This window comes from Hemibagrus wyckioides, linkage group LG16 (genome assembly GCF_019097595.1).
Source record: "Hemibagrus wyckioides isolate EC202008001 linkage group LG16, SWU_Hwy_1.0, whole genome shotgun sequence".
NCBI classification, from domain to species: Eukaryota; Metazoa; Chordata; class Actinopteri; order Siluriformes; family Bagridae; genus Hemibagrus; species Hemibagrus wyckioides.
The window spans coordinates 4811163-4835508 of record NC_080725.1 but is presented as its reverse complement, the minus strand read 5'-3'; the positions used below and the strand labels follow the sequence as shown (position 1 = coordinate 4835508).

At 37.3% G+C, this 24346-nt stretch overlaps 2 protein-coding genes across 2 annotated transcripts; both read right to left on the bottom strand.

The window, feature by feature from the left end:
* Window positions 1–5517: 5517 nt before the first annotated feature.
* On the bottom strand, window positions 5518–11720 carry si:ch211-103f14.3 (zona pellucida-like domain-containing protein 1). Its single transcript, XM_058412573.1, has 11 exons — window positions 11640–11720; window positions 11412–11525; window positions 10979–11199; window positions 9613–9797; window positions 9329–9401; window positions 9029–9126; window positions 8830–8910; window positions 7648–7816; window positions 6467–6581; window positions 6341–6370; window positions 5518–6101 (listed from the first exon to the last, which is right to left on the bottom strand). Exons 2-11 carry the CDS (start codon window positions 11497–11499, stop codon window positions 5953–5955), a joined length of 1209 nt encoding a protein of 402 aa, XP_058268556.1. The 5' UTR covers window positions 11500–11525; window positions 11640–11720; the 3' UTR covers window positions 5518–5952.
* A 5014-nt stretch (window positions 11721–16734) lies between these two features.
* zpld1a (zona pellucida-like domain containing 1a) lies at window positions 16735–22599 on the bottom strand. The gene is made up of 10 exons (XM_058412592.1): window positions 22488–22599; window positions 22110–22330; window positions 21339–21520; window positions 20285–20357; window positions 19675–19772; window positions 18958–19038; window positions 18643–18814; window positions 18395–18497; window positions 18016–18045; window positions 16735–17763 (listed from the first exon to the last, which is right to left on the bottom strand). Exons 1-10 carry the CDS (start codon window positions 22591–22593, stop codon window positions 17588–17590), a joined length of 1242 nt encoding a protein of 413 aa, XP_058268575.1. The 5' UTR covers window positions 22594–22599; the 3' UTR covers window positions 16735–17587.
* Between the last annotated feature and the right edge of the window lie 1747 nt (window positions 22600–24346).

Below are 24346 nucleotides of genomic sequence, written 5' to 3'. Positions count from 1 at the left end.
ATCTTCTAGCCCTTCATCTGTGTCCGCTTTGTATTAAAAGATAGCTAGATATGTTTGTCAATGCAATAGCGGCACTGAGGTAACTCACACCCACTAACACTACTGTGTTAAAGATTATGTGGACAGCAGTGGTCCTATGGTGTCCACTTATACTAGATTACATGGTTAATTAATCAATTGTTTCTAATAGACTGGTCACTGAGAATAAAGCACCTTCAATCAAAAAGTTTAATCGTATATGTTAGTGAGTGTTACAGTTACATACTTTGCAAGTACGCTCATAGTGAGATAGAATTCGGAGATTCAGGATTCAAGATTATGAGGAACATGTTCCTCAAAAAGCAAGACTAACGACTAGATAAGTGGCCCTTGGTGACCCCGGACAATGGATAATCAGGAGTTTGTTAAAGTTTACTTCCCAAGTAAAATAGAAGAATGGCCATTTCAGGAAATTACTTTGAATGAACTGACACTGGAAAGATACACAATGCTGCTTATGTGAATTAGTCTCATCATAAACCCTGCATTATGGAATAATGATTTTGAAAACAAGTCTAAACATTTCAGCAATTGACAGAAATAATACATGGTTGTGTAAGTAATAATTAGCAACATTTAAGTGACTGATGGCAGCTGTTGTAGTAATACAAACAAAAGGGCTGGAGGAACTAAAGGAACATTTTCTCGCTCTTGGCTGAGCTCTTATCTGTGTATAAGAGCGAGACGCTAAATCAGCATACAAGTCAGAGCGCAAGCACACACCATGCGTAAAGTCATCATTTATGTTTGGCTTTTTTTTTACATCCTTACTACTTTTGCGTTCTTTTGTCTGCAACTTTTGTAAGTGTACACAGAGCACTGTTACAAACACTTCATGCCCTTCAACAAGGCTAGACGAAAATAGCATCATTCCAGGTTCTAGTGCTGCTTTTCAGTCCACCATCTCCTAATAACCCTTTGAAGGCAAAGAATATGGTTTCGGGATGTTTTTCAAAGTGCACTCAATAAATCTGCACCTCTATCGCTGTGTAATGGTTGTCAATACATTTCTGGTCAACCTATAAATGGTTGTTCAAAACCCCTTATAATTATTTCATGTGAACATGGAGGCTTTAAATGGACATCCATTTACCATACACCATCAGAAAATAAAAATAAATCCTTCTCTCTCTCTCTCTCTCTCTCTCTTTCTTGAATATACAGTATATTACTGTGATTATTAGCAACATAAAACCCCTGAAATCTGAGTTTCCAAAATTAAACAAAATGGTCAAAACAGTCACACTAAATGTCTGAATTTTTAATTAAACATAATTATATTTATCATCTTTTAGTTGATAAGGTAAAGGTTGAAAGATGAATTGTTGTCTGGAGAAAATAACAACAGAATTGTCATTATTTCAAACACTATTTAATCAATACAAAAAAATATGGAAATTATTTTTAGTTTCTTTATTGTTATTTCTGTACCAACAATCAAAAGAAGTGGCAGACAGGGGTGTGTCTGGAGGCATCATGAAAAGGCTATAATTTACGTCAGACAGGGAAAATCAATCAGGTCTGTCAGATCTATTCTATCATTTTGAGAATGCATTTGAAAGCAGAAGCACAAAGAGAGTGACTGAAGGCAGCAGCTTTTTATATGGTACCATAGCAGTCAGGCGCTGAGTCTCAAGTAGCTTCTTGACATAGACACATACCATAAATAGACTACACGAGATGGAAACATTATAGAAATAATTTAGCCGAATTTAGTAGAAGGAAAAAGTAGGAAGTTTGTTTTAACAACATTCCCTGATGATGATATGAGGAAGAGGAACCAGACTCCTTTCTACAACAGCAACCAAGAGCTCCTGAGGAACCAATAGGTCAGTGGTGTTTCTGAGTTAGAGCCTTAGCACTAACTCCTTCCTGCTGAAAGCCGACTGATGCAACAACAGCGTGATAGTCTCCAAGTGGTTCTCTCCACCGTACTCTCCTGGGTCATAGGCTGTCCATGCAGATCTATCCCCAGCAGCAGCGAGCATCACCAAGCCATGACACTCCAACCTGGGGTGGATGGATCAGGCAGGTCCAGAAAGAAGAAGTGGTCACACTGGGACATATAGCTTGACAGAGACAGAAATGAGAGAGAGAGAGGAAAAAAAGTAATGATTTGTCTGGTGTAAGGTCTGTTCTGTCAGTAATACCAACATGTTGATGAACTGCAATATAAAAACATTCACATCCTTTTAGCATCCTGCTAGCTCCATGTTTGTGACCAGTGCAAACCTAGTGTAGTGCAGTGGAGTTAATAAAAGTAATAAAAAGTCTTTTAGTAGATGTCTTTCCAGTCCCAGATCTCTGCAAATCTCTGCAAATCTCCCCTCTCGATGTTCTGCCTGCTCACCGCTGCTCTGCACACTCTAATCATATTGCTAGGAGACTGCAAGGAGTTCTTCCTCTAATGCTCAATTTATTTCTAGGAGTGATGTACATGCAAGGTCTACTTTAATAGGAACACCTGTTCACCTGCAGTTTTATGTAGTTATCCAATCAGCCAATCATATGGCTGCCTCACAATGCATAAAATCAAGCAGATACAGAAGAGCATCAGTTAATGTTTACATCAGACATCAGAATTGGGTGTGATTTCTGCAAATTGAAAACATGGCATGGTTGCTGGTACAAGATGGGATGACTTGAGTGTGTATTTTCATAATCATCTGCGAAATTCACACACAGCAGTGTCCAGAGTTTATACGGAATGGTGTGAAAAACAAAACACATTAAGTGAGCGTCAGGATAGTGAAAACACTGTGTTGATTAGAGAGATCAAGGAAAATGGCCGGAGAAGAAATCCACAGTGTATCGTGCTTTTAATGTATTCTGGATTTCCAGGAAAGTATTTTCGTACCATTGGGGTGGTCACATGAACACTGGATGATTTCACAGCTCTTCCCCCTGACCATAAGATTGACCAGTCTCACCTGTCTCTCCAGTGTTTTCCAGCATCCATTGCTCCTTCCAATATTATTAAGCTTCCTAGATTAATTAACTGTTATTAAATTAACACCACAGTATGGTGGACAATTTATTGCGCTAGTGCTTCCAAGTGCTTCATGTCTACCACAGTTTCTGAACAATGAATGAATGAAATAACATAAAATAAAACGAAACATAAAACAAATGTATTCATTTGAAAGCCCCTTAATTTTCCTATTTTCTCTTTGGTTAACTTTGACTTGGCCACCATCAGGTGTTGAATCTGGGTTCCAATACCTCCTCACCATTAACCACGTAAGATTAATGTACATGTCTGAATATCGACACAACTAAGGAGCTGATCATGGACTAAAGGAAGCATGCAGGATCACATGCTTCCTTCACCATAAATCTAACTGCACTAAGTAGGGACATTAGCTTTATATTCTATACTCTATCCACATCACCACATTACCTTGGACTATCTATATCCACATCACCAAAAAACTCATAGATTTTAAGAGATTCTAAGTCCAAGTGTCCTTAGGTCATTCTATAACTGCACCACTAGATTATTTTTACTGGTAGCATTCCCTGACTATGGATCTGCTCTTGTCTGGAGTAGTACAAACTGCCCAGGCTGTCAGTGGAGTTGAGCCTCCCTCCCTCAAGGACATTTACACCAAACAGTGCCTGAAGTGGGCCTGGGGGATTATCAAGGACTGCAGAAACCCAATCCGTTTTACTCTGGCAGACAATACTGCAGTACCTTCACAGATTTATGCACTTTTCTTAGTCAGAGGCTGAACAAGGGCATTTCTGCACAATGTTATAACCCGTACATAACTTTCCTTGTGGTTACATACATAAAGAGATAAGGGATTAATACAAATAAATTCAAATATAAGTCTAATCTTGAACTTTTTGTACTATATTTCTTATGTTCTGAAAAGCTGCTTTGAGACAATGTCCACTGTTAATAGTGGCTCTGTACAAACAAAATTGAATGTAATTGAATTAAAAAGTTTATAGATTTTATGCTTATACATGTGCAACCAATACACACACACACACACAGATTCTGGATCATGTTGACATGATAGCATCACAATTCCAGCATTCATGTCAATCATTTCAGGCACAGTTGAATCTCCCAATCTAACACATCCTGAAGGTGTTGTCACAGAAGTGGAGCCCGATGTGGTTTTGTGCTGATGTAGCAGTCACAAGCTTTGGCGTGTTGTACCATCTGACATTCTGAAATGCTCTTCTGCTCACCGCAGTTGTACAGTGTGGTTATCTGAGTTACTGTAGCCTTGAACCAAGCTGATCTCCATTGCTGCTGACTGGATGTTTTTTTCTTTATTTCACCATTTGGAGAACTCTAGGGACCAGAGAAAATGTCAGGAGACCAGACGTTGTAGAAATACCCAAACCCACTGAGCTTTTTCCTCATTCTGACGGTTGATGTGATTACCCAAAGCTGCTGGAATGTATCTGCATAATTTTATGCATTGCACTGCTGCCATATGATTGGCTGACAACATAATGGCATAATTTATGCGGGATTATCCGTGTAGCCAGCAGATGAAACAACTAGATTAGAATGATCAAAAGGTGGGTCGCAGCAAGGTTAAATGTCTGAAATAAGTTTTCTTCAATAGTTTCCTTAAATAGTCTTATATACACTGATCAGGCATAACATTTTGACCACCTGCCTAATCTTGTGTTGGTCCCCCTGTTGCTCCACTCCCATGGACTCCACTAGATCCCTGAAGGTATTCTGTGGAATCTGGCACCAAGATGTTAGCAGATCATTTAACTTAAAGGACTTAAAGGATACTTTTGAAAGATACTGACCACTGCAGAGCGGGAACACCCCCCAAGAGCTGCAGTTTTGGAGATGCTCTGATCCAGTGGTCTAGCCATCACAATTTGGCCCTTCGTCAAACTCGCTCAAATCCTTACGCTTGTCCATTTTTCCTGCTTCTAACATCAACTTTGAGGACAAAATGTTCACTTGCTGCCTAACATATCCCACCCACTAACAGGTACCATGATGAGACATGTTGATATTCTAATCCCATTTTCTGACCATCTGCAATTGTGACCATCAGTGAAAGATATTCAATAGGACAATATCTTTAGATCAAATAGTTACTAGTTAATAGTTAATAGTTAATAGTTAATCTACTGTAACCACCAGATGAACCGATTCAGTGTTTGGAATTGATCTTAAAAAGTGTTTACAAGTCACAGTTACATCAAATATCTGACATAGTTGTTCTTTGGTAGCTTCCTTTATATCTGAAGTATATTTATGGGCATAGCTAATCAATGTATACATATGGTTTATTAATGAGACCCCAGATTCTTTATGTTTTCTATGAAGGTGAGGACAGAAAAACTACAAACATCAGTTACGAGCTTTCCCTTTGTATTAAACCTGATTAAATTCAGTTTAGCATTATATTCATTGATTTATTTCCTGGTCTGGAGGACAGATCCAAAAACAGCAATTGCACTATCCTTTACAATAATAAGTTGCTTCAGATCATCTTTATTTCTGTTGCATGCATCAGTTAAAAAAATCACACATATACATTAACAATTAAGACAACAATGTATAATCAGTAACATAATAAAGATCCTTTACAGTGTGCAAGTGCATTTTTTATATAATAAGCCAGAGACAATAAGGTACTTTCTTGGAAAATATCCCTTAACATAGCTTTATATGTGGGTTTTTTAATGTGTTGTTTTATATTAGGCAGAGTCAATACGTTTTCCAAAATAAACAAAACTTGAAATGACTTCTAATTTAGTGCTATGCCAAGTTACATCCATTGTGCATTCTTCTTTTCTCAGATTCTCAAAAAATAAAGGAAAATCATATTATAGAAACCAAAAATATTTTGCCCATGCAAATATGAGTAGGAATAACAGAAGATACAGTTGTGGTTCTGGAGAAAGGTCACTTCAGTCCATTTAACGAAGGATTTTGGAGACTCCAGTAATAATGAGCTTCTTGTAGAATATAGCACCTATAACTACAGTTCCAACACAGGCAAACGCCAGTATGCCTACTGCCACACCCAGGCCTACAGAGGAGTCTGAACCAGTGTTACTGGCTGATACTGCAAAAAGAGGTGACATATAAAGTATGTATGTGAAAATTATCCTGACAGCTTGAATATTTAACACAAAGAAATATGTTTAGGAAAACACTCTCCTGTATAAAATACAGTCATTTATCTGATATTTATTATATTCACCAGTATATGAATAAACACAGCAGCAGCAGTGGTTGTATACAATATTCGCAAAGAATCCTGTCTGTTAATTTCATAGAGTGATTCATACAGATATAGATTACCTTGCTGTTCTTTTGTTCCTGAAGCTGTGTCTGCAACAAAACAACAAGAAGTCAGATTAATAAACAGATTTTGTAGTATATTGTTACATTATTAAGATACGTGTGAGTATAATTTGAAGTTCATACTGATGTCAGCTCGGGTAATGATGAGGGGTGAGGTGAGAGTGGTAGAGTCTGTGATTCCTTCTGGAGGTAAAGCAGTAGGCTGCACCTCTCTTCTCCTTCTGCCTGCAGTACAGGTCTGATGCACACGAAAAAAATGTAGAGAAGTTTATGTATATGAAATAAAACTTGTCATCTGCTGTCATAGGATATGGATAGCCAATATCCTTGGACAGCAGGTCTCAAGTTTCCTATGTGGATATCACTCTGGCTTTCACATGCAGTACATGGATCTGTTCTGGCTGCTATATTTAAACACAAATCATTCAATTTTGAATATTTTCGCCAAAGCAGGTTTAATAAATTGACAGAACTAATGCATGCTATGCATATACCCTGACACCCTCTTCCAGACCCACTCCATTATTAACTTTGATTGTTTGAACATGGTATTAATAACCACTGCCTGCACTCCATTTTTTTTTAGAGTTCTCACAAATATTTTATTTAGAATTTTGAATTAATTTATTTAGAATTTATGCAATATTTACACAGATCAGGCATAACATTATGACCACCTGCTTAATATTGTGTTGGTCCCCCTTTTGCTGCCAAAACAGCCCTGACCCATCATGCACTGTGTATCCTGACACCTTTCTATCAGAACCAGCATTAACTTCTTCAGCAATCTGAGCAACAGTAGCTCGTCTGTTGGATCGGATCACAGGTCAGCCTTCGCTTCCCACGTGCATCAATGAGCCTTGGCCGCCCATGACCCTGTCTCCGGTTCACCACTGTTCCACTGTTCCTTCATCCTAACCCTTGGGCCACTTTTGATAGATACTGACCACTGGAGACCGGGAACACCCCACAAGAGCTGCAGTTTTGGAGATTCTCTGATCCAGTGGTCTAGCCATCACAGTTTGGCCCTTCATCAAACTCGCTCAAATCCTTACGCTTGTCCATTTTTCCTGCTTCTAACATCAACTCTGAGGACAATATGTTCACTTGCTGCCTAATATATCCCACCCACTAACAGGTGCCATGATGAGGAGATCATCAGTGTTATTCACTTCACCTCTCACTGATCATAATGTTATGGCTGATCAGTGAATTATAATGTTGAATATATAACATGTTGTATGTGGAAAAATATATACATATATATATATATATATGTATTATGGATGCAAGTTGATACTCACCCTAAAGTTAACACAGGCAGAGCTCTCACAGAGTCGTGTGATGCAGTGCAGGTAATAGCTAGAGACAGTTTGGTTTTGTTGCTCCGTAAATCGGAAGGCTGGGAAGAAAAAGCGAGCAGTCTGACTCATACCGTTCTCCGTGATGTTGGTCATCTGATCCTTCGTGCACCTGGTGAGCATTAAAAGCAGTGTATATTAATGCAAAATAATGACTAGAGTGACTAATTTTGTCTACTAATTTGTAAAGTTGCGCTGATTTATACCCATAACAATTTAAGAATTAGCTTTGATTACAGCCATTTAGAGTAATTACTGGGATTACTTCAAATTTACTGATAAAAGGCTAAACAAAAACAGAACTAACTGTAGGTTTGATCATGTACAATCAGATATTTCCACAGAAATTCTAAGGCCCAGATATCAGTTTTCCAAAAATGACCGAAGAATGTACATTAAGAAACATGAGTACATAAATACTCCAGTCGTACACCACAGAATACATGACACAGCATAGTTTGCAGCCTTTTTTAAGGCTTTAGAATCTGTAGAAGGTACTATTTAATAGTGTATATGCAAAATATCCAGTGCATCACAGGTTTATTCACCCATGCCTTCCCCCATGTGTACTTTTCCACATTTTGCAGCATGGAATCAAAATTAATTGGGATTATATGTCATAAATCTACACAAGACAGCCCATAATACTGAAGTGGTTTCTTCTGTGACTAATGCCTTATTTAGAAATTCAATGGATTGTTCACAGCGTGGCATTTTTTTAATAAACAAACCCTGATTGATATTTTCTCCACAAATTTGTTCTGAATTTGTTGCACACAGTGGACTCCATTTACCTAATGATGTGACTTCTGATGGTTGCAGCAGAACTAATTTAATGAAAACCACTTGGATTATTTTACTTGTAAATAATTTTGCGAACTACACTGATGCATCACCACCACCCCTTGAAAATGATTTTATTCTAATTCTGCGCCGATTCATGACACATTACCTCAATAAAATCCGTGTTATTTCCAGCTTGTAACAAGATAGTGAAAACACATGGAAGGCAGGTTCTATTCAATTCTAATTCTAAGTCAGTACTGTACATATAGAAAGCTGATCAAAACCTTCCACATATAAGGAGTGGTATTTAAGCCTAATTGTCAAATTAGTAGAACGTACCCCACAAATAGATTAAAGAAGGTAGAGCTGGTTGGGTAACGGGACACAGAAGCATAGCACCTGTCCAGCAGCACATAGTACCTATAGTGAAACAGAATCATCTTCACTATTAAAACTTACTCTGATAACATTAAGGCATGAAAAGAGGAGTCAGGAGCAATATCCAATAAATAAAATGATTAAAAATTAAATCTCTTACTGAGAAGTAAGGTTGGTGGCTTGGACCATCACAAACACATTTGACTTCAGTTGGATTCCCTGAGTGGGAATTACAAGAGGTGCGGTATAGTTTGCATCCTAAAAAAGAAGAAGAAGAAGAAGAAGAAGAAGAAGAAGAAGAGGAAGATTATCAGTATTTAAAATTTTCATGAGTTTATAAACAAGTGAAAAAGTAGGTTTCATGCACAGAGGTAAGTCAGTGTAATGCATTCATTAAATTTCAGCTCCATGTAGCAAACTTGCTGATATGCAAAGACACAGTGTTGCTGAAATGCCTTACGCTGAAGAGCTTGAGGCTGAGTGTGCTGATAAAACTCCCATTTCTGTCCTTCACTGCAATGGCAGAAGATGACCTGTGTGTAGAGAAGGTTTTTTTTTTTTTTTTTTTTAATCTTATTAGTAGATTCAGGCTTATTTATTATACAGGCTATAATATTTTTTGTGAAGAGAGCAGTGATCATACAGGAGACATTCATCAGTGTGACAGCTGTATATTAATCTTGTAATAGAAACATCAGTACCTGAACCATGTTAATGTGTCTAATAACTACAGGAAATACCTACACGTCAAGTCGTGTGTTGTTGATCAGGTACTCCAGGGGATAGGCACAAGAGTAAAAGTACTTCAGGTCAGTGTTGTAGGTTACCACACTCACTGAGGTGTCAACTGATCGCACCAAGCCACTGATGTTTAGTGACTGAATGTTGGAAAAGTCTGAGAATATTCCGGTGCCTGCAGCGCTAGTGGTCTAGAGAGCAGGGCAGAGCAGATCGAAAGATTATAGACAAGCTGTAGCAATGACTGACTAGTTAAAAAAGACTGGTGGTATTCGGTGTTTATATTATTGCGAAATATTTAATGTAATAACAATTTGATTGTTACTGATGGAAATGATTACAGATGTGATCATGCACAGGGTATTCCTGTTATTCATCTACACCTGGAACTGCATTATAGAAAATTCATCATTGCAGAAAAGTTAAGCTCTGTTAAGTGCAGGGGTTTTCAATGAATTCATATTACAGAAAAAAAAAAAAATCATACCTTAAGTCAGGAATAATATTTTATGTTACACATTAGGGGTATAAATCAATCTGCATCTGCTTAGTTTATTTGTTCTCTTTCCAAAAAATATAATCTAGCCTAATTTAAACCACTCTGACAACTGATCAGGCATTTACTAAGGATGTGAGAATGAACACTGTAAATGCTTCTCTATGCATGGTTCACATTCCTGTTGATGAATAAGGTCTTTCTTTGTCCTTTGAGTTTCTATATCTGACCTCTCGGCCACGTGAAAGTGAAAACCTTCCTTTCTTGTGATTTTTTGTTGCACTCTGTGGGATCCCAGTCTTGACCTATATCTGTATTTGTCTCTGTTAGGAACACATTAGCCATTCATTCCCAATAATGTATCGTATTTGGTTTGATACCTATTAACCATTATACCTCAGGTTATGAAATACTAAACTAGTACATAACAATTTTAGTTACCATGCATTCATGCACGCACAGCCACAAATTTGTTATGTTTAACCTGAAATGCCTCCCCATTTGTTATATAGTCCACTATGAAAGATATCAAAGCCAATGTTTCTCTAGCTGTAATAACTCATGGAAGCCATATTTGCATAATTTCACATAATTGTAGTCAACATTGATAAATTTCTGTCTATTTTGTGTTAGTCAGCTTGCGATAAATGCTTCATGCATTATGCTATTGTTGCCTAAGGAAAGAAAACCATTAGAACAAATTTTGAGAAGATTTTTCGCACCTCTGTAACACATTAGCATATCAGTCTTCGATCTGTACGTTATAATAGTGACAAATTTATAGTAAGTGCATGATTCAATTATTGAGCCACCCCGTAATAGCTGTAACTGATGCTCATTTTTGTGTACTGTTGTATGAAAGAGCCATTTTCTTACATTGAGGATGCTGCCACAGCTGTTGTTTGTACCAATGGGAAAGTTGAAGCGTAGCACAGGGGGAACAACAGAATTATCCACGGTGCCTTTGCAATTCGGGTCATTAGTAATGCCATTGACAAAAAGTGACGTCTCGTTGTAGCCGGCATAGATAGCCGGGCAGATCTGTATAATTAGACTAATGTAGTTTGTTCCACAATCAACAGAGATGTCATTGTAGTCTAAAGGAAGAAGAGAAGTATGATTACAAAAGCAGCTAATTTTGCTTATGCTGTCTGATTATTAAAGAATAAAAATCTTTAAGGCAGCTAATTAAAGAGTATGATTTTGTACAAAGCATTACAAATTTTTGTAAAGCTGTGGATCAAAAATATTGGATGCTGAAAGAAAATTAAAAGAATCATGACTGTAGTTCATTTCATTAAAAAGGTACCTGGTAATCTGAGGAAGCCAGCACAATTCAGTGTCTGACTGCTAACAGCAGCCACAGCAATGAAGAGGAGGCAAAACTGGAGGAGCATTTTTCACTTCTTGGTTGCGCTCGAACCTGTGCACAAGGAACACACAATCAAGTCAGACACTGCAACATCCAGAAGTTTAGTTTAAAGCATCCTGGAGAAGATACGTCCCAAAAAGACACATCCAGAGCATAAGTACGCACCTTGTATCAGATACCTCAACTTTGATCTTAGGTTGAATTTTCTCAACTTTGGTTGGCTTAATGCTTAAAGGAGCTTAATGCTGCATTTTTATAAGGCATGGTCTTTGGCTGGATTGGACCAAAACAAGGTCAGAGCAATTTTGTGTGTCCCTTGTGTCTAGCATATGAGAATAGCCTTTATGTGAATATGTACTTTGCCATGGAATCTTCTCTGAGTGAAATGACACACCTAAAACTTTACACAAAGATACACAACTCTCAATGACCTGTTTCCTTTGTGTGCCTTTTTAGATACAGAATCCCTTCACACAACAATAGAAAAGTTCACGAAGTATGTCGTGAGCCCCCAGGTGCTGGAGACAATGCTTTGAAGGGCCTTTTCAGGATAAGTTAACATTGAACAATATGTCAAGAGCCTTTATGTTGACTGATAGAGGATCCTTAGAACACATAATGTACTAATCCAAAAGTTAAACTATCACAAGAAGTAACACTATCCTTGAGATTTAAAGAAGAAAAAAAAGGTAGACTGGACATAAGTGACATATTTGAAGTAATCATCGTCAATCTGCATGATGTGTTTTCCCATGAAACAATCAAAAAGATTATAAAGGCACTAAAAACACAACAGTCTGCCCAACATGTTCAAGGGAACAATACATCCTGTCGAAATGTTGTTGTTGTTGTTGTTGTTGTTTCCTTTGTTATTTCTAATGCATTAGTTATTATTATTATACTTATTTCTAATGTATGTTGAATACACTTCAAATGTCTGAAGGCTAAATAATTTTCTTACATTTTATGCCATTTTATGATAGTTCTACAGAGTCAAGTTTCATTTTTTAATTACATGAAAGTTTATACACCAATTTAACCCAATTATTGGATTTCTTTCTTTTTATCCTCAGGCCTCTCACTAGACAGAATGAAAAAAATAAATTGGCAAATGATATTTCCTTTTGACATACATGCCGCAGTGAGCCTGTTGTCAAATAAATACAAACAGAATATTCCCTCGTATATATTACTAAACTCCATTAAAGCACTGCTTCAAGCAGGGAACTAATGTGATAAAAGTGGATAAGGCTTTGTTTTAAGGAACGCATATTCTTTCATTAAAGCCTGAATTAAATACTTGTATTCATAACCACTTCTACTGGTTCACTGGCTATCTGTTATTTAAAAATACTTCATTGTGTTGTGATAATGAACAAGTTATGACCTTGTTATTTTAAACTACTGATTCTAAATTCACTTCTTATTATTGTATAATTGGCAACACACACTCACTGAACACTTTATTAGAAATACCTGTACACTGCAATGCAATAAAATCATGCAAAATCTCAGGTAATGTTCACATCAAGCGCCTGAATAGACTGGACTCTTAAAATGTAGCCTGGTCTGATGATTCTCAAATTCTGCTGAGGCACACAGATGGTATGGTTGGCACCAACAGCACGAATCCATGGACCCAACCTGTCTTGTGTCAACAGTCCAGGCTGGTTGAGGGAGTGTAATGGTGTAATGCTTTTCTTGGCACGCTTTAGGCCTGTTAACAACGATCAATCATTGCTTGAATGTCACAGACTATCTGAATATTGTTGCTGATCGTGTGCATCCTTTTATGGCAACAATTTACCCATCTTCTAATGACTACTAACAGCCTGATAATGCACCATGTCACAAGCCAAAAGTAATCTCAAAATTGTTGCAAGACGATTTAATTGTACACAATCTAAAGTAGTGTATATATATACATTTGAACTTAACTGTATGCTGTTTGTTAAATGATTCATTATCCTTTGCTTATGCTACATAAATAGTTCAGTGAGTGCATTTTAGATTTGACCAGACAATACTGCAGGTATGCTATTCTATCCAGTTACATCGTATTAAGCGTATAGAAACAGAATATTTCTTATTCTATATTGTTTGCATATTACCTATTGGCCATTATAATATTTATGCTACTACACTTTATGTTTTAACAAATAGACTGTCATACCCGCTGTGTGTTGTTTTTTAGAATTATTTATAATGCTAAAAAATGTATAAATATTTTGGTATCATATTCACAACACTGTTATTGAATAGCGCCTTTTTCTTTTCAGTATAAAGACTCCAGAGCAGGAGGTTTCTTGCATCTCTGCCAACGACAATATATTTGCGCTGTTCATATGCCTGGCCGGGATACTCCTGGGGAATATCTTGTCCTTTTTAGAATGTTGTGTATAGAGACTGACGTCAGAGGACTGGGGTTTGTGTAATCTCATATGAGGGAAGCCCATAGGCGTGGCCCATTCTACAATTTTAACATAAGACACATGAGACTGTGTCTCCGGTAGCAACAACAAATATTTAGGGTCAACCCAGATGACTATGTCAGTGGTTCTGTAAAAAAAAAATTATATATTATATATTATATATTATATATTATATATTATATATTATATATTATAATTACCTTACCAAAATTTCAGTAACTCACAGTTCCTTATTAACAACTTTTTTCTTCCCTGTTAATGATACACCACTAGATTAATCTTTTACTGTGATGCAAGGGTAGGTAAAAGACAAAAAGGCAACATGATCTATGAGCTTTATTTAAGCAAGTAAATTAGTCTATTTTTGATTAATGAGATTTGTTTCTCTCACTCTCTCTCTCTCTCTCTCTCTCTCTCTCTCTCTCTCTCTCTCTCTTTCTTTCTCTCTTGCCTCTCAGAACGATCTCAGAATAAACGTTGGTATAGGTCTAGCTGTTTCTAACCAATGTATGGGGATTATGCAACAAAGCATAGCACATCACACTGGGCCATGAACATGTCTTGTCCACGGGCAAATCACAGTGCGTTTTGTGTCTTCTTCCATGATGATAAGACATCAGATCACAGTAATTACAATGTAATATTAATTACATAGCAATACAGGGGCAGGAGACAGATCAGAGCCAGTTCAGTGTTGCTGCTTACTGATGGATTTTGATGTGACTGCAGTACACCATAGAAATTCACTCAGTAGCGGGCGTCAGGACTGGCATTTTTACTTGCACTTCAAGTTATTAATTAGCAGTTGCTCTATTAATCGCAATGCACAGTGCTTCTTAATGTACTTCCTTTGTCAGTAGAGTGTTAATTTTACATGCATAAAGTCGATCTTTAAAGTATTAATTGAAAGTACAATATTGATTTTTAGGACCAATTATGTTTCCTTAATCATTTTAAAAGTACAATATATTCACATTACAATGCAGAAAAGATGAACCATTGAGGCCCCATCCCCAGTGACCAAGGAAAAGTACAGCTTAGTCGATTTTCCTGAGATTGTTTATTTAATAATTCCTAGGGAAGGTAGACCTAGAAATGTCCACACACAGGCAGAAGTGGTCAGAGTGTTTGAAGTCGCATGTGAGAATAGTCAAAGTTGTCGACTGGCATGGTGGACTCAAAACAGAAAACCCACACAGTTATATTAGGTTACATTACATTATTCAACAAAATTTTCATGTATACTTTTTGTTCCTCGAACAGTGTATAGTGTCATAGATTTCACAAGCAAATATAGCTATTTGTTGAAACACACAGTACTACATAGAGATAAACTTATTTAACGATAAGTCATGGTGATTTGACTTCATTCTATAAACTGGGAAGGAACTCGTAGTTGATGACGAATAGGAATTTTAAATTGATTGGCCATTTTCCTGGTTGGAAATACAGCCTAATTCCAGAGACTCCAAGACCAATGGCTGCTGTCCGGGGTACTGAAATTACACCTTCAGCCCCACTACACTTCCTCAGTTTCCTTAACTATGGCTGAAACTGGTAGAAAAAAAAAGCCTCCATATCACATATAGTGAGTGAGTGGAAATGATGTTGCACTCTAACATCTCTTTCTTACTCTGATACTTCATCTGAAGTACAGCTCTGCTGTGAGTGTCATGAAAATCACCATATAGAGGCTCCACAGAAGATGAATGCCTTTTTATGCTTACTATATACACTGTGAGAAATATTTCCTCATAATCACATACACCACAAGTGCTTCCATAAAACATTACATAGATCTGTTGTTTTCTTTATTTCTCATTTCACTACGTACTGTATGATAGGTAAGGATATTTTTCATTCATTCTGAACTGAGAAAACATTCATTCATCACACTTTATCACAGGAGCTCACTGTTGAAAAATCAACCTGGGTTCCATAATTGCATAAATGTAGTTTGAAGACCGTAACAAAATTCACAAAATGTGTGTCACTGTGGTTGTGCTGAAAAAAGAAGAAAAAAAACAAACAGCTGAGAGCATTAATGCATAAACATTAAATGACCTTTGCTATTTATGTGTGCAGTAATATTATAATGTCTGCTTTCACCAAACAGCTTCTTTTTCAGCTTCACAGCAGTGTGACTTTCATTGCTGTCCCTGACTTATTACCTATTATTACCCTACTTTAATAATCCCAAAGACAAGGCTTTAGGACTACTCGAGGTGCAAGGAAATTGCTTTTTTGCCATCTGTCATAGAAGTGCAATCATTTTGTTCCCTTGGAAATTCTGAACATGTACTTGAACAATCATTATTCATGCATGATTTGAATTAGATGTCACATTGTCCATAAACGAATATGGTAATATTTATGCATTTGCATGTTTTTTTTTTTTTTACTCAAACACTGACCAAGATGTTCATTATTTTCTGCAAACCTTTCCCTAACTTTTTCATATTGAGTTACAACTTTTTTCTGAAGGATAAGCTAATTCTAGATGTTTATTGTTCATAAAAATACATACGCAATAACACATAAAACACACAAAGGGAAAATACATTCAAAGGGACATTTTAGTTTATTGTAACATTGTAAAACCATACTTTTAGAAATTTATAACAGACGGGAAGGTGAAAGTGAGAAAAATGTTTGTCATTGGCATTAAAAATAGTAATAAAAGTTCTAGGCAAAAAAAAGGTCTATAATCAGAAATGAAACATAGATAATTATAAAATAAACAGAAAGGTACTAATAAATAAGAAAAGGTACAATTGAATAAAATTATATAGTTATATATATAGTAACATTGTTATTCATGGCACCCACATCAATCAGGCTGCAAGTCTCCTTCATAATGTGTTATACCCAGTCTCTCGTCCCTCTTCCTCGTATCTTGCACCTTGACTTTATTGCAGCCTAATAGTTGTGGCACAATGTGATAAATGAAGTGTAAAATATACCTGTTTCTATGTACGTAAATGTAATAGATCCTACACCCTGCAATCAGATGGTGAGAGACTGAGGTATTGACTTTAAGTTAAGATTTACTCTCACAGATTTGGATCCACGCTGTTACTTTAAATACATGTATAAACAGAGCTGTAGGTTTGCTTACTGATTGAAACAAATCTACAACAAATATGATACGTATCATTCGAACCTATTCTCTATTTCAGAATGCGTTATACAACTGAATATGTCTAGTTTCATTGACAGAATCCAGGACACAACTGCAGTGCACATCGCTTGCACAGCTGATGAAGGACATTTGTCTGAAATGTCCTTTTTCACTGGAATTGTGTACTACACTTAATTCTTTACTACCTACACTACATTTATAGGTAGATGTGTATCCTAATAGTGGTGGAAATGTCTCACCTGGGGAGATATTTGATTGGATTGCTCTATGGGGTGAAATTTTGTCCCAACTGTATGCATTTGTAGCTACAGTATGTGGCTGTTGGAAGTGCATTGTTTATGTTGGTTATAATATTATATATTCTGTATAATCTCTGTATAATGTTTATGACAATAGATAGTGTCATTTCCTAACAAAACTATCAGGAGTAATTTTCCAAATGAGACATATGTTTTCAAATTCATCATATTAACCAACTTAAATGCAGTATTTCTACATAATGCACCAGTAAGCTGGTGTGTGTGTGTGTGTGTGTGTGTTTAGCTAAAAGCAGGATTGTGGGCTGCAGACAGTGGTGTTGGAGGTGGACGTTTCCCCTTCAGGAGCGTCAGAGAGAAGATGAAGAAGCACATGCTCATTACAGCCAAGATGATAATGCCAGATATGAGAGCACTCGTTACTGAGGTCATCTTGAATGAACTACTGTTTAGTGGAGCTGCAACACACACACACACACACACACAAACAAACAAAACACTTATGCGATTCTGCCATTCCTTTCAAGCATACTGTATGCCTTTTGCCTTTTTTCTTTATTAACTTCCATTCTGCTCCCTTTATATCAGACTCTTCATAGGTGCTTTTTAAAAACGTCTCATTTACACCAAGAGTGTGTAAAGCTCAGCTTATCCTTCATCAGTGCTGTATCTGAATTGAAAGTAAAGAGAGAGAAGAAAGAAGAGCTTACCCAGCTGAGAGTTGTTGGTTGGAGTTTCATCTATAGAAGGGAAAGAAAGGGGAGAGAAAAGCCATCACAGAACCCTTTAGACTTAGAACATACTACATACTACAAAAGTATGCAGTTTATTATACAAATATACTACGTTTAATATAATATATATATAAATATATATATATATATATATATATATATATATATATATATATATATATATATATATATATATATATATATATATATATATATATATATATATATATATATATATATATATATTCTTTGCACATTACATTTATCTGATGAGACGTATTCCAGTGCATGTGGTTACGCAGACAATGCAGACAGAATGAAAAGATATAGATCTTGTCGTCTAAGGATTTCTTACCACTCCTAGTGATGATGGGTCCTGCAGTTATAACAGCATTCCCAGATACTGCATGAGACTCCGCACTCTCTGGAACATCCCGTTTCTTACGCATTCCACAAATCTGTTTCAAAGCAAAGGTGTTAGTCACGCTTTCCCTTCACTCTTCCAGCTGACATTACATGAAACTTTCTTTTGTTTCAGCTGATCGCGCAGTTGTTACATTTTAAGGTGATTAGCACATATTATGCCGAACTAAAAAGTGTCACCGGCACAAGCATGGGGCAGTCGTCTGAGCGGCACAGCTTGGTCACACAATGCAGGAAGACAGTGGACATCTTCTGATTCTTGTGCTTGACGAAGCGGAATACCTCGAAGGAGAAACGCCCCATCTGACTCTTTCCATTTTCAAACACTGTCGTCTGAGGGTCCTTGTCACACCTTCCCCAGAGGACCAGAAGTGAGATATGAGATTTTCACTTTCGGCTTACTATGTCCACACTATCATATTCACAAAAAAACCACAAGTACAAATGCTAACAAGCACGCTACTGTTCATGAGATGACATAGGACACATAATTACCCAACGAAAAGATCGTATCGGAGCTTGTCATTAGGATTCCCAGATGGAGTGGTGTAACAGTAATCCATCAGCACATTCCACCTAGACAGGGTAGTAAGCACGGGTTACATTCATTAACACACAAAACCCCATCTTACAGAAGAGAAAAAAAAAAGCTAGGACATGGAAATTGACATGGATCTTTTCTTTTCTGTGCAAACTTTCCATTTCCGAGAAAGGCCAGTATTAAATCACTTCACATGATTATGTTCTCTTTTTATACTGCACAGGAATGATTAATATCAGACAAAAGGCTTACACATTACACATGACATCTAGCTGGCACATACATCGTTATGGAGCTGTTTACCTGTTATTTTTCCTTGGCTGACACAAATGAAGGTTGAAAGGATGAAGGCAGAAAGTAAGGTAAAGTGATGAGCACAAAGAAATGTGAGAGAAGGTTAGGGAAAAAGGAACGAAGAGAAATACTTTGGGAAAAACAAAGGAGAATGTGAGATGCTATCTTATTGATTGAAAGGTAGAAAAGGAGGAGGAGAGAAAAGAAATCTATTCAAGGTAAAAGAGAATAGAAAAAGGACAATAGATAAAAAGCGAAGGGAAAACAGAGACTCTGTAAGTAATACCTGTAATTCGGTTTTGAAAACTATAGCAACAGGGTCTAATTAGTTAAGAACATATTCTTTTCTGTAATTTTGTGAAGACTGTTTAATTAACCTCCTGTCCAAGTTTGTGGCTTTGACCGCAGCAAACACACGAGTTTTCAGAGTGAGGCCTTCCATTGGGATGGCCAGGTGCTGGACGTATGTGGAGTCCTACAAAGCAAGAAAAACATGGCTACAAATACAAATATAACTAATTACAAAGCACTAAATGAATCGCTCTCATGGAGCTACCACCATTCATGTTATTCATTATTTTGAATCCTAGTGACATACTCTATTGTTTATTCTCAATAACTTTTTAATAAAGCATATTCAGAAACAGATATTCTACACCAGGAGCCATCAATCTCCACAAAGGACCGGCAAGGCTGCAGGTTTTTCTTTCTACCCAAGCCGAAGCTACACCTGATTCCACTTCTTTCATCAGTCGATTTTCATCTTCAAACAAGTCTTAGGTGTGGCTCCTGTTTGGCTGGAATGAAAACCTGCAGCCACACCGTCCCTTTGTGGATACGGTCAGTAAATCTAAAAAAAAAAAAAAAAAAAACTGCACTGCTCCAGGTCAACACATCTTGTAAAAAAATAAATAAATAAAAGGAAAAATAATTTTTTTTACACAAACACACAAATCACAACATGAGGCCATGGATACAGCTACTTACATTGTACAGCAGTAAGTTCAGTGTGCTTACAAATGTACCATTGCTGTCCTTTACAGAAATCGCTGCGGCAGACCTTTTAGGAAAAAAATGGCCAGACTTATAATAGCAGTAATGGGAACATAATAACAGTAATAGAAATCGTTATACTCCTGGTCCTGCTGATAACCGTTCTCCTGACTGAATCCTCTGTTTTACTGCACACAGTGTTCTCTCGGCATGTGTTTAATTGTTTAGTATTTGTATTGTCAAAATATTAACTTAAAATCTTTTACTTAATAGGATGCAAGAAAAAAGAAAATACAAAAGACCCAAACCTGCCCAAGAAGTTCAGGCATGAGAAAAAACATGTTTCTACCCAAGCTGAATAAGCATCATTTTCTGTCACTGCTTTTGGAAACAAGGTCACTGTGATGTGTAAACATTTCCGATTTGCAGTATCTGCAATATGCTTTTATATCATCGCCTGGTACAGCCATTATCCATTCCATAATCCTCGGTCAAGGTCCTGTGTATCACTGATGCACTTATACGTTTTCGTTTACCTACATTTCACCGATTAAACTCGATTCCAATTATTTGCTACAAAACAAGATCATGGCTGCCGCAGATTTTTTTATTCCGATGCATGAAAACTGTGACCTGATGGAGGGACTTGAGGCAGATTTTTTTTTTTTTTTTTTTTTTTAAACGCATTGAAAATACATAAATAAATAATGAGGAGTATGCAGTGTGGATGGGAAGTGTTTGCAGTCTTTTTTTTTTCCTCTTCACATAATTATCTAGGATTTGCTAATGTTTATTTGATGCTTATCATGCTGTGATCAAGGCCTGGTGATGTCTAGCCGTAAAGATACACAAAGTTAACCATTAGACATGTTGACTTTTTCAAGCTGTCTGGACACTTTAGAAAGGCTTTTATGCATTGAGAGTGCATAATGTGGTGAAGCAAAAATAATGGCACCCATATAAAGGCTTGCCATTATGGGCATTATGGTTCACGGTGCTGTATACGTGTGTATTACAAAAACTGTAAGTGTGTAAGCGAGGCACTTACGATGCCAGTTGTGTGTTGTTCACCAGGTACTCCAGTGGATAGCTGCAGCTGAACTTATAGAGGAGTCCAGGCAGGTAGCTGATAACAGTAGGAGGGTCAGGCGTGTCGATGTACCCTGATATGTTCCCAATCTGCACCAGCGAAAGGTTCCCATATGCATTGGGACCCTGAGCTTTGGATACCTGTAAACACACACACACACATCAGCGGCCTGCTGCTCCCTACCTCATCCGACACAGAACTAATCTCTGAATCAGAGCTTTTATCAAACGAGTGTTACTTATCACTTAGCTGAGTGCAAAGCAAATCTTCTAGTGTGTTGATGCAATCTGAACAGCATCTAAATAGATCCATTTATATGGAGTGTGTGGTGTCAGTTATAAGAACTAGCAGACATTTTAGTAATGTTTGGCAATACATCCAAGCATATTTATGCCAGTATCTTCTGTATATTGTAGATCTGTATACTTTCAGTAGATGGTTGACTGTTACTGAGTTTCAGAATGGCAAGAAGAATCATTTTTGATAAGCACATTATAGCCTGCTGTTTACACCATGAGTAGTTCCATCAATCCTTATTTAAACCCTCAAACAGACTATCATTTCTGAAACATGTTTGTATTTTACACACTGAATAAACCTAATCAACAATCCCACACTCGTGCTTAATACTGGGGAGATTGCACTAGGTTGCTGTTTCTAAGTCAACAGTGAAAGCATAGACTAGCAGGTTAAGTCAGATTTGCTGCTGGTGAAAGACCAATGTCCTACCACTAGCAAGTTGCCACAGGCCTCCAATGTGCTAAGGCTGATGCTGAACAACACCACTGTAGGGAAGGTGTTGTTGTTAATGAACCCTCGGCAATGGGCATCACCATGGCGACCGTTTAGGGCCAAGTCAGTGTCAGTGTAGCCAGAGAAAAGCACCGGGCAGAAGTTAATCTTCAGAGTGATGGTTTGTACACCGCAGTACACGCTGATGTCCCGCTCAGCTATAGAAAACAAAAAAACATTTCAGTGCAGGTTCATTTCAAATGCAGTTTATTAGTGGGTCAGTGGACTTAACAGAGTCAGATGGCAATACATCGTTTCATTATTATGTACTTGTGAGTCACAAAAATCTAACAGGCTGTTTTTTGACATACTCACCAGGAAAACGGCTATGGAAGTTGGCATCACAGTTGTATCCATTGAACTGTGCTTTAACTATTAATAATTTAGATAACAGCAAAAGAATCAAACATATACGTTCCATGTCAGCACCTGAGAAAAACAACTTGTTAGCAATTCCTTTTTTACTCTCGGAAAACAAAAGACGAGAACAACAAAAGAAATTTTTTTTTTTTAATCCCACAAGGTATTTCATTATCTCATATTTGTATCAAAATGCTTTTCCAGAATTTGTGAAAAAAATAAACCTGCCAAAAATTATGTTCTCGCGTCAGACGATCTACCTTATAATAAATAAGGTTCAAGAAATAAGTGAAAGAAATCATTTTTACAGCATTCACAGTCTGTAAGTACATGAAATATGCAGGTATTAAAAGCAGCCTTGCTACTGACACATTATTGCAATGCTTACTATTCTATTACTGCGAAGAAATATGTAGCTTGTTTAAAAAATATTAACCAGTTCAGTTTAAACCTTTATGGTGGTGCAAGTCCCCCCTGCACTCACCCGAATCCCTGGTAGCTGAGGAGTCAGCGGTACTCCATATGCTTCCCCTTGCTGCATGAGACTGACTGACCTCACATTGGCCAGCATCGCTGCAAAACAAGCTCGCACATAGCTTTTAGTTTCTCCAAAAAAAAAAAGATAAAACATAAGAGATACTTTATTCGAACACATCCACAAAAAGGGCTGTCCAGGGAAACATGGGAAAGTCCATCAAAAAGTGAATGTGTTATACAAATCCTTTCACGGACCCAGAAACATGAGCGGGTTTTGAAGTTTCCCACTCATATCCTTTCTGCTTGATCTCTCTCTGTCAGGGTCCGCAAACGGGCCCCAGCATTGCATGAGGTCTGCGCGAGGGGAATTATCTTTTCATCGATTGAGTGGACCGCTGACTGAGATGGCCTTTTTGTGTGCCAGCATGAGCCAAACCAAGTCCAGGATCGTCTGGCCACTTTGGAGACTTTGTTTCAGGTTGCCTCAGTCAGCACTTCCCCAGCCACCTCACATGATGGCTGTCGAGGCCGTTATCCCACCTGTTCATCCATGCCCTCCCACTCTCTCTATTCACCTTCTTCCAGTTCTGCACCAGCTGAAGGCTTCACCCCAAGCAGGCATATGTGCACTACTCTATTTTAAAGGCCATTGTGAAAATAGATCAGATAAAAGACAGATTCAGGGTCTCACATCATCCCTATTTTTAACCAACATATTCTCATGCACTGCATGACCCTCTTTTAAGACAAGGCTGCACTTGTTCCTGGCTTATTTTCCTCCTCAGTGTCTAGTATTACAGTAGATTATAGCTTAGCAGAATCACTTCTGGTTATATGAGCACTAAGAAAACATTACTGTTATTAAATATTTTCTTACCTTTAATGTATTTCTGTTGATTATGAGTAATGAAGCTTTCAGGGGTGTGAAAATGTTTCTGTGAAAAAGTTCATGAAGCACAAGTTAAACAAAAGTGACTTATTCAGTGAATTAATTAATAAAGGGTAAAAGGAGGAACGGAAGGAACTTATAATCACATATTACCTGGAAAATAAAAATGTTCCATGAAGCTAGTGCATGGGCTAAGCTCAAGCCTTAATATTTGCTTTCATCAATTGCAGCAATGTTTGAAATATATAGATATCCAAAAGTTCACTGGACGTTATAGGCACTGGCCTCCTTAAATCCTTAATCCATCCCCATTTTAGCTTAGTCACAGAGGACAGATTAGCCTCTATTTCCCTCTGCTTGGACTTTCTAGGAGATAACCATCTCCATTTATGCAGCTCCAGCAAATGTCATCTTTCATTTTTCGCACATTTATCTCACCTAATGTTAG

Excerpts from the sequence above, each read along its gene's own strand:
- si:ch211-103f14.3 (XM_058412573.1), bottom strand. The coding sequence starts at position 11,499 with ATGCTCCTCCAGTTTTGCCTCCTCTTCATTGCTGTGGCTGCTGTTAGC. Across the intron at positions 9,402-9,612 it reads AACAACACACGACTTGACGT|GTCATCTTCTGCCATTGCAG; the intron begins GTAGGTATTTCC and ends CTCTACACACAG. Across the intron at positions 6,371-6,466 it reads CATTACCCGAGCTGACATCA|ACACAGCTTCAGGAACAAAA; the intron begins GTATGAACTTCA and ends GTTTTGTTGCAG.
- zpld1a (XM_058412592.1), bottom strand. The coding sequence starts at position 22,593 with ATGGAACGTATATGTTTGATTCTTTTGCTGTTATCTAAATTATTAATA. Across the intron at positions 18,498-18,642 it reads ACTGCCCCATGCTTGTGCCG|ATTTGTGGAATGCGTAAGAA; the intron begins GTGACACTTTTT and ends GCTTTGAAACAG. Across the intron at positions 17,764-18,015 it reads AACCAACAACTCTCAGCTGG|CTCCACTAAACAGTAGTTCA; the intron begins GTAAGCTCTTCT and ends TGTGTGTTGCAG.